General features: G+C 56.9%; 1 protein-coding gene across 1 annotated transcript; it reads left to right on the forward strand.

Annotated features, from left to right (window-relative positions):
- Arrdc1 (arrestin domain containing 1) lies at positions 1–7,022 on the forward strand (the record flags this gene model as incomplete). Its single annotated transcript, XM_013506657.1, is given in 8 exon segments — positions 1–107; positions 4,574–4,684; positions 5,129–5,179; positions 5,277–5,431; positions 5,675–5,857; positions 5,947–6,123; positions 6,198–6,615; positions 6,695–7,022. Coding segments are annotated over 8 exon segments (1,267 nt in total), but the record flags the coding sequence as incomplete, so codon positions are not given.
- Positions 7,023–11,523: the final 4,501 nt, after the last annotated feature.

Raw genomic sequence — 11,523 nt, forward strand, 5'->3', positions numbered from 1 at the left:
GCAGCTCTTCGAGATCAGCCTGCGCGAGGGCCGCGTCGTCTACTGCCCGGGGGAACCGCTGGCCGGGGCCGTGCGCGTGCGCCTGGCGGCTCCACTGCCCTTCCGAGGTGGGCGCGGGGCGCTTTTGGAGGGCGGTGGGGTGGGCTCCGGAGGCGACGTCTTCAGGGCCCCCGGCCTGGGTCCCCGGGCTGCGGGAGCGCGCGCACGCTCAGGGCATCGAGCGCCGCAACCCCGGCGGGGTGGGAGGCCAACGGCGGCCAGGGCGGGGCCAGCGGCCCGGTGGCCCAGTCCTTCCGCATCTGTTTCTTCCTGTCCTTTCCGTGTTGGGCGGCCCGATCCCAGGCAGGGGCCTAGGGTCCGTCCACCTTGCTGAGACCACCCTTTCCCTGGACGCCGCAGGCCTCTGACCCTCTTGTCCAGGTGTCCAGGGTCGGCTGCGCCCGGCACCTGCTGAGCTCTCACCGCCGGAAGCCCAGCCCACATTGGGCCCCCTGGGTCCTCGGTCCCCAGGCTGCTGGGCAACCCCACTCCCAGTCAGAGACAGACTTGGTCCAGGGCTACGGCTCTCCAGCAGGTCTGCAAGGCACCTGCCTAAGACTGGCTCTTGCTGTCCGAGCAGTGGCTGACCTGGGCTGGGCACAGGGGCTGAGCCTGAGCCTCTGCTGATGCAGACTTCTGGGACCTTGGGGCTGGGGATCAGGTTGCTGCGGTAGCCACTGATAAGGCCTCGCAGGTGTGAGCCTCCTCTGCCCATCAGGTATGGCTGCTTTGCTGGATGGGACTCGGGCAGACCTTGATGGCTGAGCCCTCAGGGTAGGGTGTAGTGGGCAGTGTGGCGGCCCCTGGATCTGCGTGTGAGGCTGGTGCGGCCGTCTCAGTGGGTGCATCTCTCTGCCTTGGCCTCTTGTGAGGGCCACCTGGCTGTTTGGTCCAAACCACAGCTGTCCCCTTCCCTCTGGACTTGACCCTAGGGCTCATGTTGGCAGCGTGCCCCTCTGGTGCTGAAGATGGAGGCTGTCTTCATCCTCTTCTCAGTCGTCCTGGTGCTGTGACACTCTCTGACCCTCAGCCTCATCCAGGCTGCCAGGATCTAGGAGAAGGCTGGGTTGTAGATGCCTCCGTCAGCTCTGCCCTTTTTGTGCCTTCTCTCCTGTATCCCCAGTTGGAGTTTGGGTTTGGGTGGGGGCAGGTGTGACCACTGCAGGGGGCACTGCAGTGAGAGGACAGCTCTTCTTGAGCAGGGTGAGGTGTGAGGGTGAGGACAGGCCGCTGTCCTGACCCAGGGGAGTGAGGTACAGGTCATGTGTGTGTGGGCTGGGGGGGCACGAGGGACAGGACGAGGCCCTATGTGGAGGTTGCTTCCAGGCTTGTCTGTTCTCTGGTTCCCTCCCTGGCTTGGCTGGGGTGGACAGAGCATTACCCTGGGGGCCAGCCCCTGGCCTCTGTGTGACAGGTGGAGAGTGGGTGGATAGACAGCTGGCCTGAGGAGGAGGAGGGAGCCCCAACTGATCCCAGTGGTAGGTGTGCCTAAAGATGGGGCGTGGGCTGGGTGGGTATATGTGTGCAGGGGATGCCCTGGGGTTCCTCCAGCCCTGTGTGGGGTGGGAGAGGAAAAGCCACAGTTTTTTTTCCTGGTACAACAGGGAGGCCCTGCACACCCTGGAAGGGCGCAAGCTGCCGTGCGTTTCCGGCTTGCTCTCTGAGTGCCTGTCCCATGGATGACAGCGACAGTCAGCACCCAGACATGAGGACACTGCTGCCTGAGAGCTGATGTGGAAGGAAGGTTCAGTTTTCTGGAGCCTGTGCAGGGCTGGGCGGGGCGGCTGCACACTGCTGTAGCTCCCTGAGCTGTGGTCACAGACCAGATGCCATTCTCTGCACTCCCACGGACTGGCTCCCTTGCTCTCCGTCATGTCCCGGAGGGGACACTCTTGTTATGTTCATGCTGCGTCCAGAAGTAGAACAGCACACTTTGAGGGGTGGTGTGGGCCAAAAGCTGGGCTTTGGAACTAGGAGAGGAGTATGGAGGCTCTTCAGGTCAGTGTCCAGGTACCAGGAAGAGTGCTGCCAGACAGGTCGGAGTGCAGTGTGAGACGGAAGTTCCAGAAGTCAGCAAGGAACTCAGCTCTCATGGTGATTTTCCTAAGAGAAGCAGAGCAGCCCCAGCCCCCCAGCGCTGACACCTGCAGCTTGGTGCCTGCCTTTGTTAGGCCACTGAACACGGTGTATCTGGAAGCGCTGTGCAGTGTGTAGTGCTCTACAGCCTCCTCTTGGCGCTGTGGGTGTTGGCCTTGCCACAGCACTATGCTCTGTCCCATGGCAGTGCTGCAGGGCACGTGCTGTGGTGTTGCCATGCTTACCTGCAGGATCACTATTGAAGGGCAGCTCAGCCAGGTGATGATGGCCGCCAGGCTGCCCAGTCCTGTGGCTTGTGCTGGCCAGTGTGAGGGAAGTGGGAGCCTCCACTCCCATGCTGTCTCCAGCAGCAAGGATACCTGTCCCAGCCTGTCCATGGACACCCCTCGCTTTTCCGGGACAGAACTATAAACTGGGATCTGGGAAACCAGAAAGCTGGCTACTGCTAACGGCCTTGACTAGTGAGAACTGTCTCCCTGGGGAGTTTTCCCAGCCTGACCTTCCACTTGCTGCAAGGCAGAGGAGCATCTTCAGGTATTTTGGTGAGGAAGTGGCGGGCAGGCTGCTGTCCCTGCTGAGAGAGTTGGGTATTGGAAGTCTTCTGCAGGAGCCCTGGTATGGGTCTGGTGTTGGAAAGAGCCCTGGGGCAGAATCAGCTGGCCCCATGTTCCTTCACCTGAATTCTGGGGCACCCAGGCTGGTCAACTGATGGCTTTAGTGAGGCCTAGACTGACTGCTGTCACCAGCACCCCTGTGTGCGGCTCCCGGTGAGTGTGGGAGTGAGAGAGTTGCTGGGTGTCCTGCTGGTGAAGCCACAGCGGGTCCACCCTGAATCAGCTCGTGGCTGACGAGGGTAAGGGGCATCTGTTTTCCTATCTCCTCCCCAACATGTGTGAAAGTACTTAATATTTACCAGTCTGATGGGTTAGAATGGTAACTAAGGCCTTCCCTGACAACCTTTCCAGTTATCCGCTGCTGTGTAGAAGCCATGCCAAGTGGCCAAGCGTGTAGCTCAGTGGCAGAGCACTGCCTAGCATATATGAGGCCTGGAGTTCAACTCCCAGCACTGTCAAAAATAAAGTCAGCCATTTTGTTTTTAAGGGTTAGAGATTAGTGGAGGGCAGGAGGATGGTGGAGGGCAACTTCAGCTTAATGCCATCAATTGGCACCTGATGGGTGGCCTCGGCCAGCACCCAACCTGCCTGGGGGAAGCCATACCCTTTCCAGTATCCCTGGTGAGAACCAGCATCCTTAGGACTATGGGACTAGGGGGACGTGGCCTCTCCACGAAGGGCTGTTCTGTGCCTGTCTAACTCTTACGGGACGTCGTCTCTGAGCCTGTCCTCCTCTGAGCCAGGGCAGGAACAGCTGACTCTGGCCTGGGGGAGCCTGCAGAAGGAACAGGGTTCCAAATTGGCCCAGGCTGGGCTGAATGGAGACTGAGGGCAAAGAACAGGACAATGGTGTGGGAAGCAAGAACTCCTGCTGGGAGGCACAGGGGCCCAGCAGCCATCAATCCAGCGGGGGATATGTGTGGGGAACCACTTGGGGCTGAGTGTGTGCCAAGGGTTCCTCAGAGGAAGCTGAGGCTCTGTAGGTGGCCAACAGGGGCCGAGGTGGGGCTGACCCCTCCTGCCTGGTGGCTTTGTCACCTTCCCTCACATGACTCTGGTCGGGTCTGGGAGACAGACCAGGGTGGTGTGGTACTGCAGGGTGCCAATCCCTGCTTCCCACCTGATAACCACTTGGGTTTCCTGCTGTGGTGGCATTCTGTGGGGTTGGTCCTTGTTTGTACCTGCTTCAGTTGTGTCATATGCCATGGCTGCCTGACCATGCTGGGCTCTGAACCGGGCGGCTCTGGGGACTGATCTTGAGTTCTGCCTCCAGCGGTCTGGGCACCCCTGTGCTGGGGGGTGGGGGAGGGCTGAGCAGTCTCGTGGCACAAAAAGTCACCCTCTGGGCAGCGGGCCCAGGAAGTCAGGGCTGCCCTCTGAAGTGCCAGTCAAGGACCTGCTTGGGCAGGTCTGACCACATTCCTGAGGCTGAGAGCTGGCAGTTAGCTTCCTGGGGCCCTGGAGGGGCACCTCCCACTTAGCTGACTTGCAGTAGAAAGGTGGAGCACCCCAAGCATTTCCTGGGGGCTGGGTTTTCAGAGGTCTGGCTGGGGCCACAATTACCCATTTGGATGGTAGTTTTGGGGTTCTCTGGATTACAGGACAGGTGGAACTGTGTGCCTGTCAGGTCCTTTCCCAGCCCGGCTCCCTGGGAACTCCCTAAACCAGTGCGGCTGTGAGGTGTTCTTGACAAGGTGGCAGGCTGCTTGTTTCCCAGGCCCTGTACACAGGTGGGGCTCCTTGTCCCCTGGGTGCCGAACTGTGCTGGGGCAGGAAAGGGCCAGGCTGGTTGGATCTCACCTCTTGTCCCCCCACCCTTACAGCCATCCGGGTGACCTGCACAGGATCCTGTGGGGTCTCCAACAAGGCCAACGACGTGGCATGGGTGGTGGAGGAGAGCTACTTCAACAGCTCCCTGTCGCTGGCTGACAAGGGTGAGTCTAGGAGCCAGTCCCTCACCTCAAGTAGTGACCCCCGGGGCAGCCTTTACCCATTGTGGGGCCTGTCTGTTCCCCCCTCTCCACAGCTGCTTCTTGGTTTCCTGTGCTGGTGGCCCTAGTGGGGTTCTCTTCCCTGAAGCCATTGCCTCATGGGCTGGGTGGCCAAAGGGGGCCATACTTTTGTGGTGCTGGATCTGCGTGTGTGCTCTGACCCCTGGGGAACATGTCCCTCTTCCCAAACCTCTTTCCCATCCAAGGGTGTCTTGGTGGCTCTTGGCCAGCTCATGGCTATGCTGCTATGGGGCTGGAGAGAGACTGGGAAACCAACAGCCATGTGCGGCGTGGGCTGGCTGGCGGTGGTGCCCATTGTTGACCTGGAACTGTGGCTGGCCCATTGGCCTCCCAAGGCCTGTACCCACCTCACTCCTGTCTCTGCAGGGAGTCTACCCACAGGAGAGCACAGCTTTCCCTTCCAGTTCCTGCTTCCAGGTGAGAGCTGGCCTGGATGACTGGTGGGGATAGCAGCTCTGGGGCAGTGGGCCCGGTAGGAGGAGGTACTAGGTGCCAGTCTCTGCTCTCTGCTCAGCCACAGCACCCACATCTTTCGAGGGTCCATTTGGGAGGATTGTGCACCAGGTGAGGGCTACCATCGACACACCGAGGTTTTCCAAGGATCACAAGTGCAGCCTGGTATTCTACATCTTGAGCCCACTGAACCTGAACAGCATCCCAGACATTGAGGTGAGGATGGAGCGGGGGTCTCCTTGGTAGCCCCCACCCCTCAGGCATGTGGGGAGAGCCAGGCCCAGGGCCCTGTCCTCAGCAGAGCCAGGGCAGCCAGGGTAGGGTCTGGAAGCAGCAAGCAAAAGCCTCTGTCTGAACCAACTGCTGGTGCCTGAGGCAAGGCTGAGTGGGCCCGTCAAGTGCCATGGGAATGCAGCTTGTGCTCACCTGCCAAACCCTTCCCTGATCCTCTCCCCCAAGCAACCCAATGTGGCCTCCACCACTAAGAAGTTCTCCTACAAGCTGGTGAAGACGGGCAGCGTGGTCCTCACAGCTAGCACTGATCTTCGTGGCTACGTGGTGGGGCAGGTGCTGCGGCTACAGGCCGACATCGAGAACCAGTCTGGAAAGGACACAAGCCCTGTGGTGGCCAGTCTGCTGCAGGTCAGAGCCTTCTCTGGCTGCCAGGGACAGCCCATTGGACAGGTGGCGGGTGCCTGCCTGCTTTGGCTTACAGGCTGGTCTTTCCCCAGAAAGTGTCCTACAAGGCCAAGCGCTGGATCTATGATGTGCGGACCATCGCAGAAGTGGAGGGTGCTGCTGTCAAGGCCTGGCGGCGTGCTCAGTGGCAAGAGCAGATTCTGGTACCTGCCTTGCCCCAGTCAGCCCTGCCAGGCTGCAGCCTCATCCATATCGACTACTACTTGCAGGTTTGGTACTGCCATGGGCTGGGAGGTGGGGTCAGGTGGCCTTACACTGGCCCTCATCACCTCATCCTCCCCAGGTCTCTATGAAGGTGCCTGAAGCCACTGTGACCCTCCCAGTCTTTGTTGGCAATATTGCTGTGAACCAAGCCCTGCTGAGTCCCCAGCCTGGCCCAGGGCCCCTTCCCGGGACCTCATCAACAGTGGTGCCCTCTGCACCACCCCAGGAGGAGGCTGAGGCTGTGGCTGGTGGCCAGCACTTCTCTGACTTGGTTTCCCTCTGCACCAAAAGCCACTCGCAGCAGCAGCCGCTACCTGCTGGCGCCTCAGAACTCTGCGCTCAGGATGGCAACCCTGCCCCCAACTCTCTGCACCCTCCTTTGTGCATCTCTACAGGTGCCACTGTCCCCTACTTTGCAGAGGGCTCCGTGGGCCCTCTGCCCACCACCAGCACCTTGATTCTTCCCCCGGAGTATAGCTCGTGGGGCTATCCTTATGGTGAGTGCAAAGGCTGGTGACTGGGTTTGGGGGGGAGATAAGCTACAAGACCCTTGCAGACCCCACTCTGTCCCCCCAGAGGCTCCGCCATCCTATGAGCAGAGCTGCGGCAGTGCTGACCCTGGCCTGACCCCTGGGAGCTGACCCTCCAGAGCTGACTTATGCTGCCTTCTTCGGTGGGCCAGGCCTCTGCCCTGGGACAGGACACCCAGGGCCTTGTGCCTTTGCTCTCTGCCTGGCCCGCCCACTCAGGACCTGTGCCTGCCCAGGACCAGCCTCTCCTGGCTCCCCTAGAGATGGTCCTCTTCTCCCCTGGGCTGGGGAGGGGCGGCAAGGGCTTGGAACCTGGAGAGACTGTAAATAAAGCACTTTGTGGAACTGGGCAGAGGCCCACCTGGGCAATCCGCCCTCAGATGCCCTCCATCCTCTGGTGTGGACCCCCGGTCCCACCTCTGCCTTACTCCCCTTCCCTGGTCCCACCCAGGCCCTTCCCATCCTCTTTCCTTTTCCCTGCCCATGTGGAGCATTGCATCTGCTACACTGACAGTCTTTGGGACACCCTCCCTGTCCCTTTTGAGGTGTACTCTGGATTGCTGACTGGCACTTCTTATTCCACACCTGAGGAAACTGTGGGGAGAGGGCTTGCCATGTCCCTGTCCCCAGTAGAATCCTACCCCTGGGCCTGAGGTCGCTGCCTGGGTGGTGTGGCTCAGCGTCAAAAGCCATGGGGAGCACACATGGGTGGGTGGGGGCACCTGCGCCTGCCTGCATGCTGCAGGTGGGAGGGATGTGGGATGCACTGGAGGCAGCTAAGGCAGACTGGGCCCAATCCCGGCTGGGATTGGGTGCAGTGAGATTGTGCTTGGTGTGTCAGCCATAGTACCTTGGTGTAACAGGCACACAGGCTCTCAGGAGACAGTCTTGTGCTCTCCTCCCCCAGATAATCACAAGTAGAGGAAGGTGGATCCAGGCCTGCCACACAGCTGTCACTCCCAAGTTGTAGCTTCTACCTTCTGGTTTCATGTGCCCTGGCCTGCTGGGCCTGGACACCAGCACCGGAGAGGCAGACGGAAAGTGGGTTGTGTCACCTAGATACTTGCCAGTGGCCACACTTGCTGTTGGCAATGCAGTCTTTTGCCAGGTAGACACGTGTGGACAAGTGGAAGGTGAGTGCTGGAGAAAAGCAGAAAGGCTGCAGGCAGGACAGCCACCTCCTGGAAGTATAAGCTTGCTGGTGGTCAGCTCCTGTGCTTGTTTACTCATAAAATGTGGATATGCACAGGGACTGCCTCTCAGGATGTGAAGTACATACACGTGCAGCCACAGGGTAGGTGGTCAGTTCTAGGTTAGCCAAGTCTGGCTGCTGGGAAAATGGGACAGAGGGCTTCTGGTAGGCTACATTTTTTTTTTTGTAGGCTACTTCTGATACATTCATTCACAGTTGTATTTGCTGGGTCAAGGGTCTCCCCCTCATTTTAACTCCACATACTCATTTACCAAATATTTGTTTCCTGTATACCACATATTCTAGGCACTAGGCACACAAAATAGTGGAAAGATAAGTGTGCCAAGTATATGCCAAGTAAGGGTGTAGGAGAGTCAGGGATAGAGCCAAGTAAAACAAGTGTGAGGTGCCTGTCTTAGTTACTTTTCTCATTGCTGGAACAAAATACCTGACACCCACAAGTTAAGGAGGAAAGGTTTATTTCAGCCTACAGTTTATAGAGGTTTCAGTCCATAGTCAGTTGGCTCTGAGGCAGGGCAGCATCGCAGAGGAGAAGCAGTTATGGCATGGCAGGCAGGAAGTAGCGAGCCTTTCCTTCTCTTTTATTCCATCCAGTCTACAAGCCTATTGGTTGATGCCACCCACACCTAGGTGGGTCTTCTCATTATCCGCATCCAGAACTATGCTAAACCAATAGTGGACTAATCCATTTTTCATACCCTAGATCCAGCCCCTCTGAAAAGCCCCTCTTATGAGAGCATGAGAATATGGGGGGACATCTAGATACAAGCCATAACAGTGTCATTTTTAACAAAGGGGGAGAATTTTCTGAAATGATTATGTTTAAGGGGCAAAGATGGAAAAATAAGGAAAAAAAAATGCAAGGATGGTAAGGAAGCCAGCTACACAAACATCTGAGATAAAGGTTTCTGGGAAGGGACAGATGAAGCAGAGATGGCCACGAGTGGGGGTGCACACCTGTAAACCCAGCACTCTGGAGGTTGAAGCAGGATCACTGTGAGTTCGAGGCCAGCCTGGACAACACAGTGAGTTCAAGGCCAGCCTGATCTGCATAGTGAGACCATGCCTCAAAAGCAAGCAAGTATTAAAAAAAAAAAAAAAAAAAACAAGCAGAGATGAAAAGGTAGGTGGGAGAAGGGGGGTCAGGTTGACTCCTGTGCCTATCATCAGCTGCCTTTAGGAAAGCGGGGATGACACTTATGGCTGTGCATCTCCTCCTCTGGATCTGTGTGTATCAACAGTGCTAGAGTTAGTGGAGTCATGTTTCTACTCTGTCTCCCCACAAGACAGAGCCCAGACTGGCTGTCAAGATTCAAGGCTTCCTTAGTTGTCAGTGAGAACCTCAATTTTCCTTTATGCTTTTTCTCAAGTCCCAAGGATGGGAGAGACAAGTCTGGCAGGGAGCAAGTAGTCAGACAGTCTATGTGGTGCTAGATATGCTGTCCAGTGAAGGATGTTTAGGCTGCAATAAAAGCCTTGACCTGTGCATGGTAAGCCTGTGCCTGGCAGGGGGCTTGGAGAAACCAAGGAGAGCATATCTCCTACCTGGAGCAACCTCTAGTCATGCCCCTCCCTCCATCTGGAGAATCTCCCCACCAGGGCAACAGTTTCCCCTGGGACACTGCCCCTGCTCTGGGGCAGTCCTAATCAGAGGCTCCTCCCCAACTAGGGTATTTCTCCCTGTTGGAACACCCTCCATTCAGGACACCACCCCCAGCTGGAGTACCTACTCTACCTTGTGCCCTCTTGCTCCCATAGGGGTATCTTCCCTGACTAGAACACTCAAGTTGGGACATGCCCCTAACTGGGATCCCTTTTGGCAGCTGGGATGTTCCCCCTAACCAGGGAACCATCTCTCCAACCCAGGACTCTCCTCTAACCTTCCTTCATGCTGGGGACACTCTTAAGTGTAACCCTCAATTGGGATATCACTATAGGACACAACTCAGGGTGTGTGCCTTCTGTGAAAGCCAAAGAAGTCGAAATGAATGTGGGTCAGAGGTTAGGACTGGACATCTTGGTCTCCACCCTGGCCAACCCACCAGAATGCTAATGTAGAATTCAAGGCTACTGGAGGCCTTTCATCTGCAGGGCATACATCCTGAGCCCCTCAGAGGATGCCTGAAACCACATAGACTACGAAACCCTTTATGTACTATGTGTTTTGTTATACTAAAGCTTAAATTAGGCACAGGAATAGAGTAACCAAAACTAATAATTATAACACTACATTAATAAAAACATGAGAATGGTCTCTCAAACTCTTACTGTTCTGTACTGCCCTGTATGACGGCAAGTGACATAATGCCTGTGATGGGATGGCAAAAGCAGACACTGGGATTCCACACGAGGCTGCTACCGACCTGACTGAATGTCAAGTTACCTGCTTTGGGTGACCTGGGTGACCCCAGACCACACAGCCATTGCGATGTCGCTGGGTGGATGCCAGGAGCAGTCGAAATAGACAGCTGGGGTCCTCTGTAGCAGATTCCCCCCGCCCCAAAACTTTTGGAAAAGAACACTGTAACTGCAAAGTTGTGTCTTTAACTTATCAAAGTGCTGCTGTAGACTGCAGCCCTTGAGCAGATACTACGAGGGTAGTGTATTTTGTCCTTTGATTCTGTGCGATTGGAAATATCGGCAAATTTTGGCTGTGTACACACTAGCTCTTGCTACAGTTTCTTCCATGTCCTCTGTAGACAATTCATGATTTTGGGGGGCTTTCTCCTTCAACTTCAACACTGCCAAAAATGGAGCAGCAGCTTCTTCACAGCCCAAAGCAGCCTCTGCAGTTTCCCGGTGCAAACCTATTCCCGAGTCTGTGCTACCACCTTTGCCTCCTCCTTTCAGGGGCTCCCTGTTCAACTCTTGGTGTAGGCTCAGTGCCTGACCCAACAGGCTGTCATCACTCTACCCGTTTTCTGTTCTGACTACTCACAAATTCAGTGCTTTCTCCATCTTAACCAAGCGCTCATCACGCACGGTAGCCCTAACTTTTGCAGTGAGGTATGAGGGCAAAACTAGCAACTTTTTTTTTCTTTCACAATTTCACAGATCAAGATTTGTTCTTACCAGAGGTTAGCAACTTCTTCCCTAATTAAGTCCAGAGCTTTCTCCTTTCCACAAAGCAAGGGCGTTACGGCTTCCCTGGCATATCTGAATCGCCCGGCATCGTCACTCTGGCGCTTTGGGGCCACCATCAGGCAAGCTGAGGGCCACGGAATCGAGCTCAGCACCACCGCCACCGCCGGAGGGAAAGACTGTCGCGCCTGGGTGGAGAGGACGGTGAGGCTTCGTTCGCTACTCGAAAAGGCGCGCAACTGAAAAGCTAGGAACTGCTTACTTCTACAATTTCCCATTTAATATTTGCGGCCTGTGGATAAGGAGAAGGAAGGCAAAACTCTGCTAAGAGTGGTACAACACCCTCAGCCACTGCCGCGACTCCGCAGAACCCCTTCCTTCCTACTTCTGAACCCCGACACACCAAAGCCAACAGCGCAGCGGCCGGATGCCACTGCGCAGGCTCCACCCGGCCCCCTCCAGCGCGCAGGCGCCCCAGATTCGGGCCCTGGTACGCAGGCGCAGGCCTGCGCGCAGGCGTAGTTACCAGCGGTCGACCCCGCCCCAGCCCTGGGCCGCGAGGCGCGGGCGGGGCGATGGCG

The sequence above is a fragment of the Chinchilla lanigera genome, unplaced genomic scaffold (genome assembly GCF_000276665.1).
Source record: "Chinchilla lanigera isolate Chin_1 unplaced genomic scaffold, ChiLan1.0 scaffold00112, whole genome shotgun sequence".
NCBI lineage: Eukaryota > Metazoa > Chordata > Mammalia > Rodentia > Chinchillidae > Chinchilla > Chinchilla lanigera.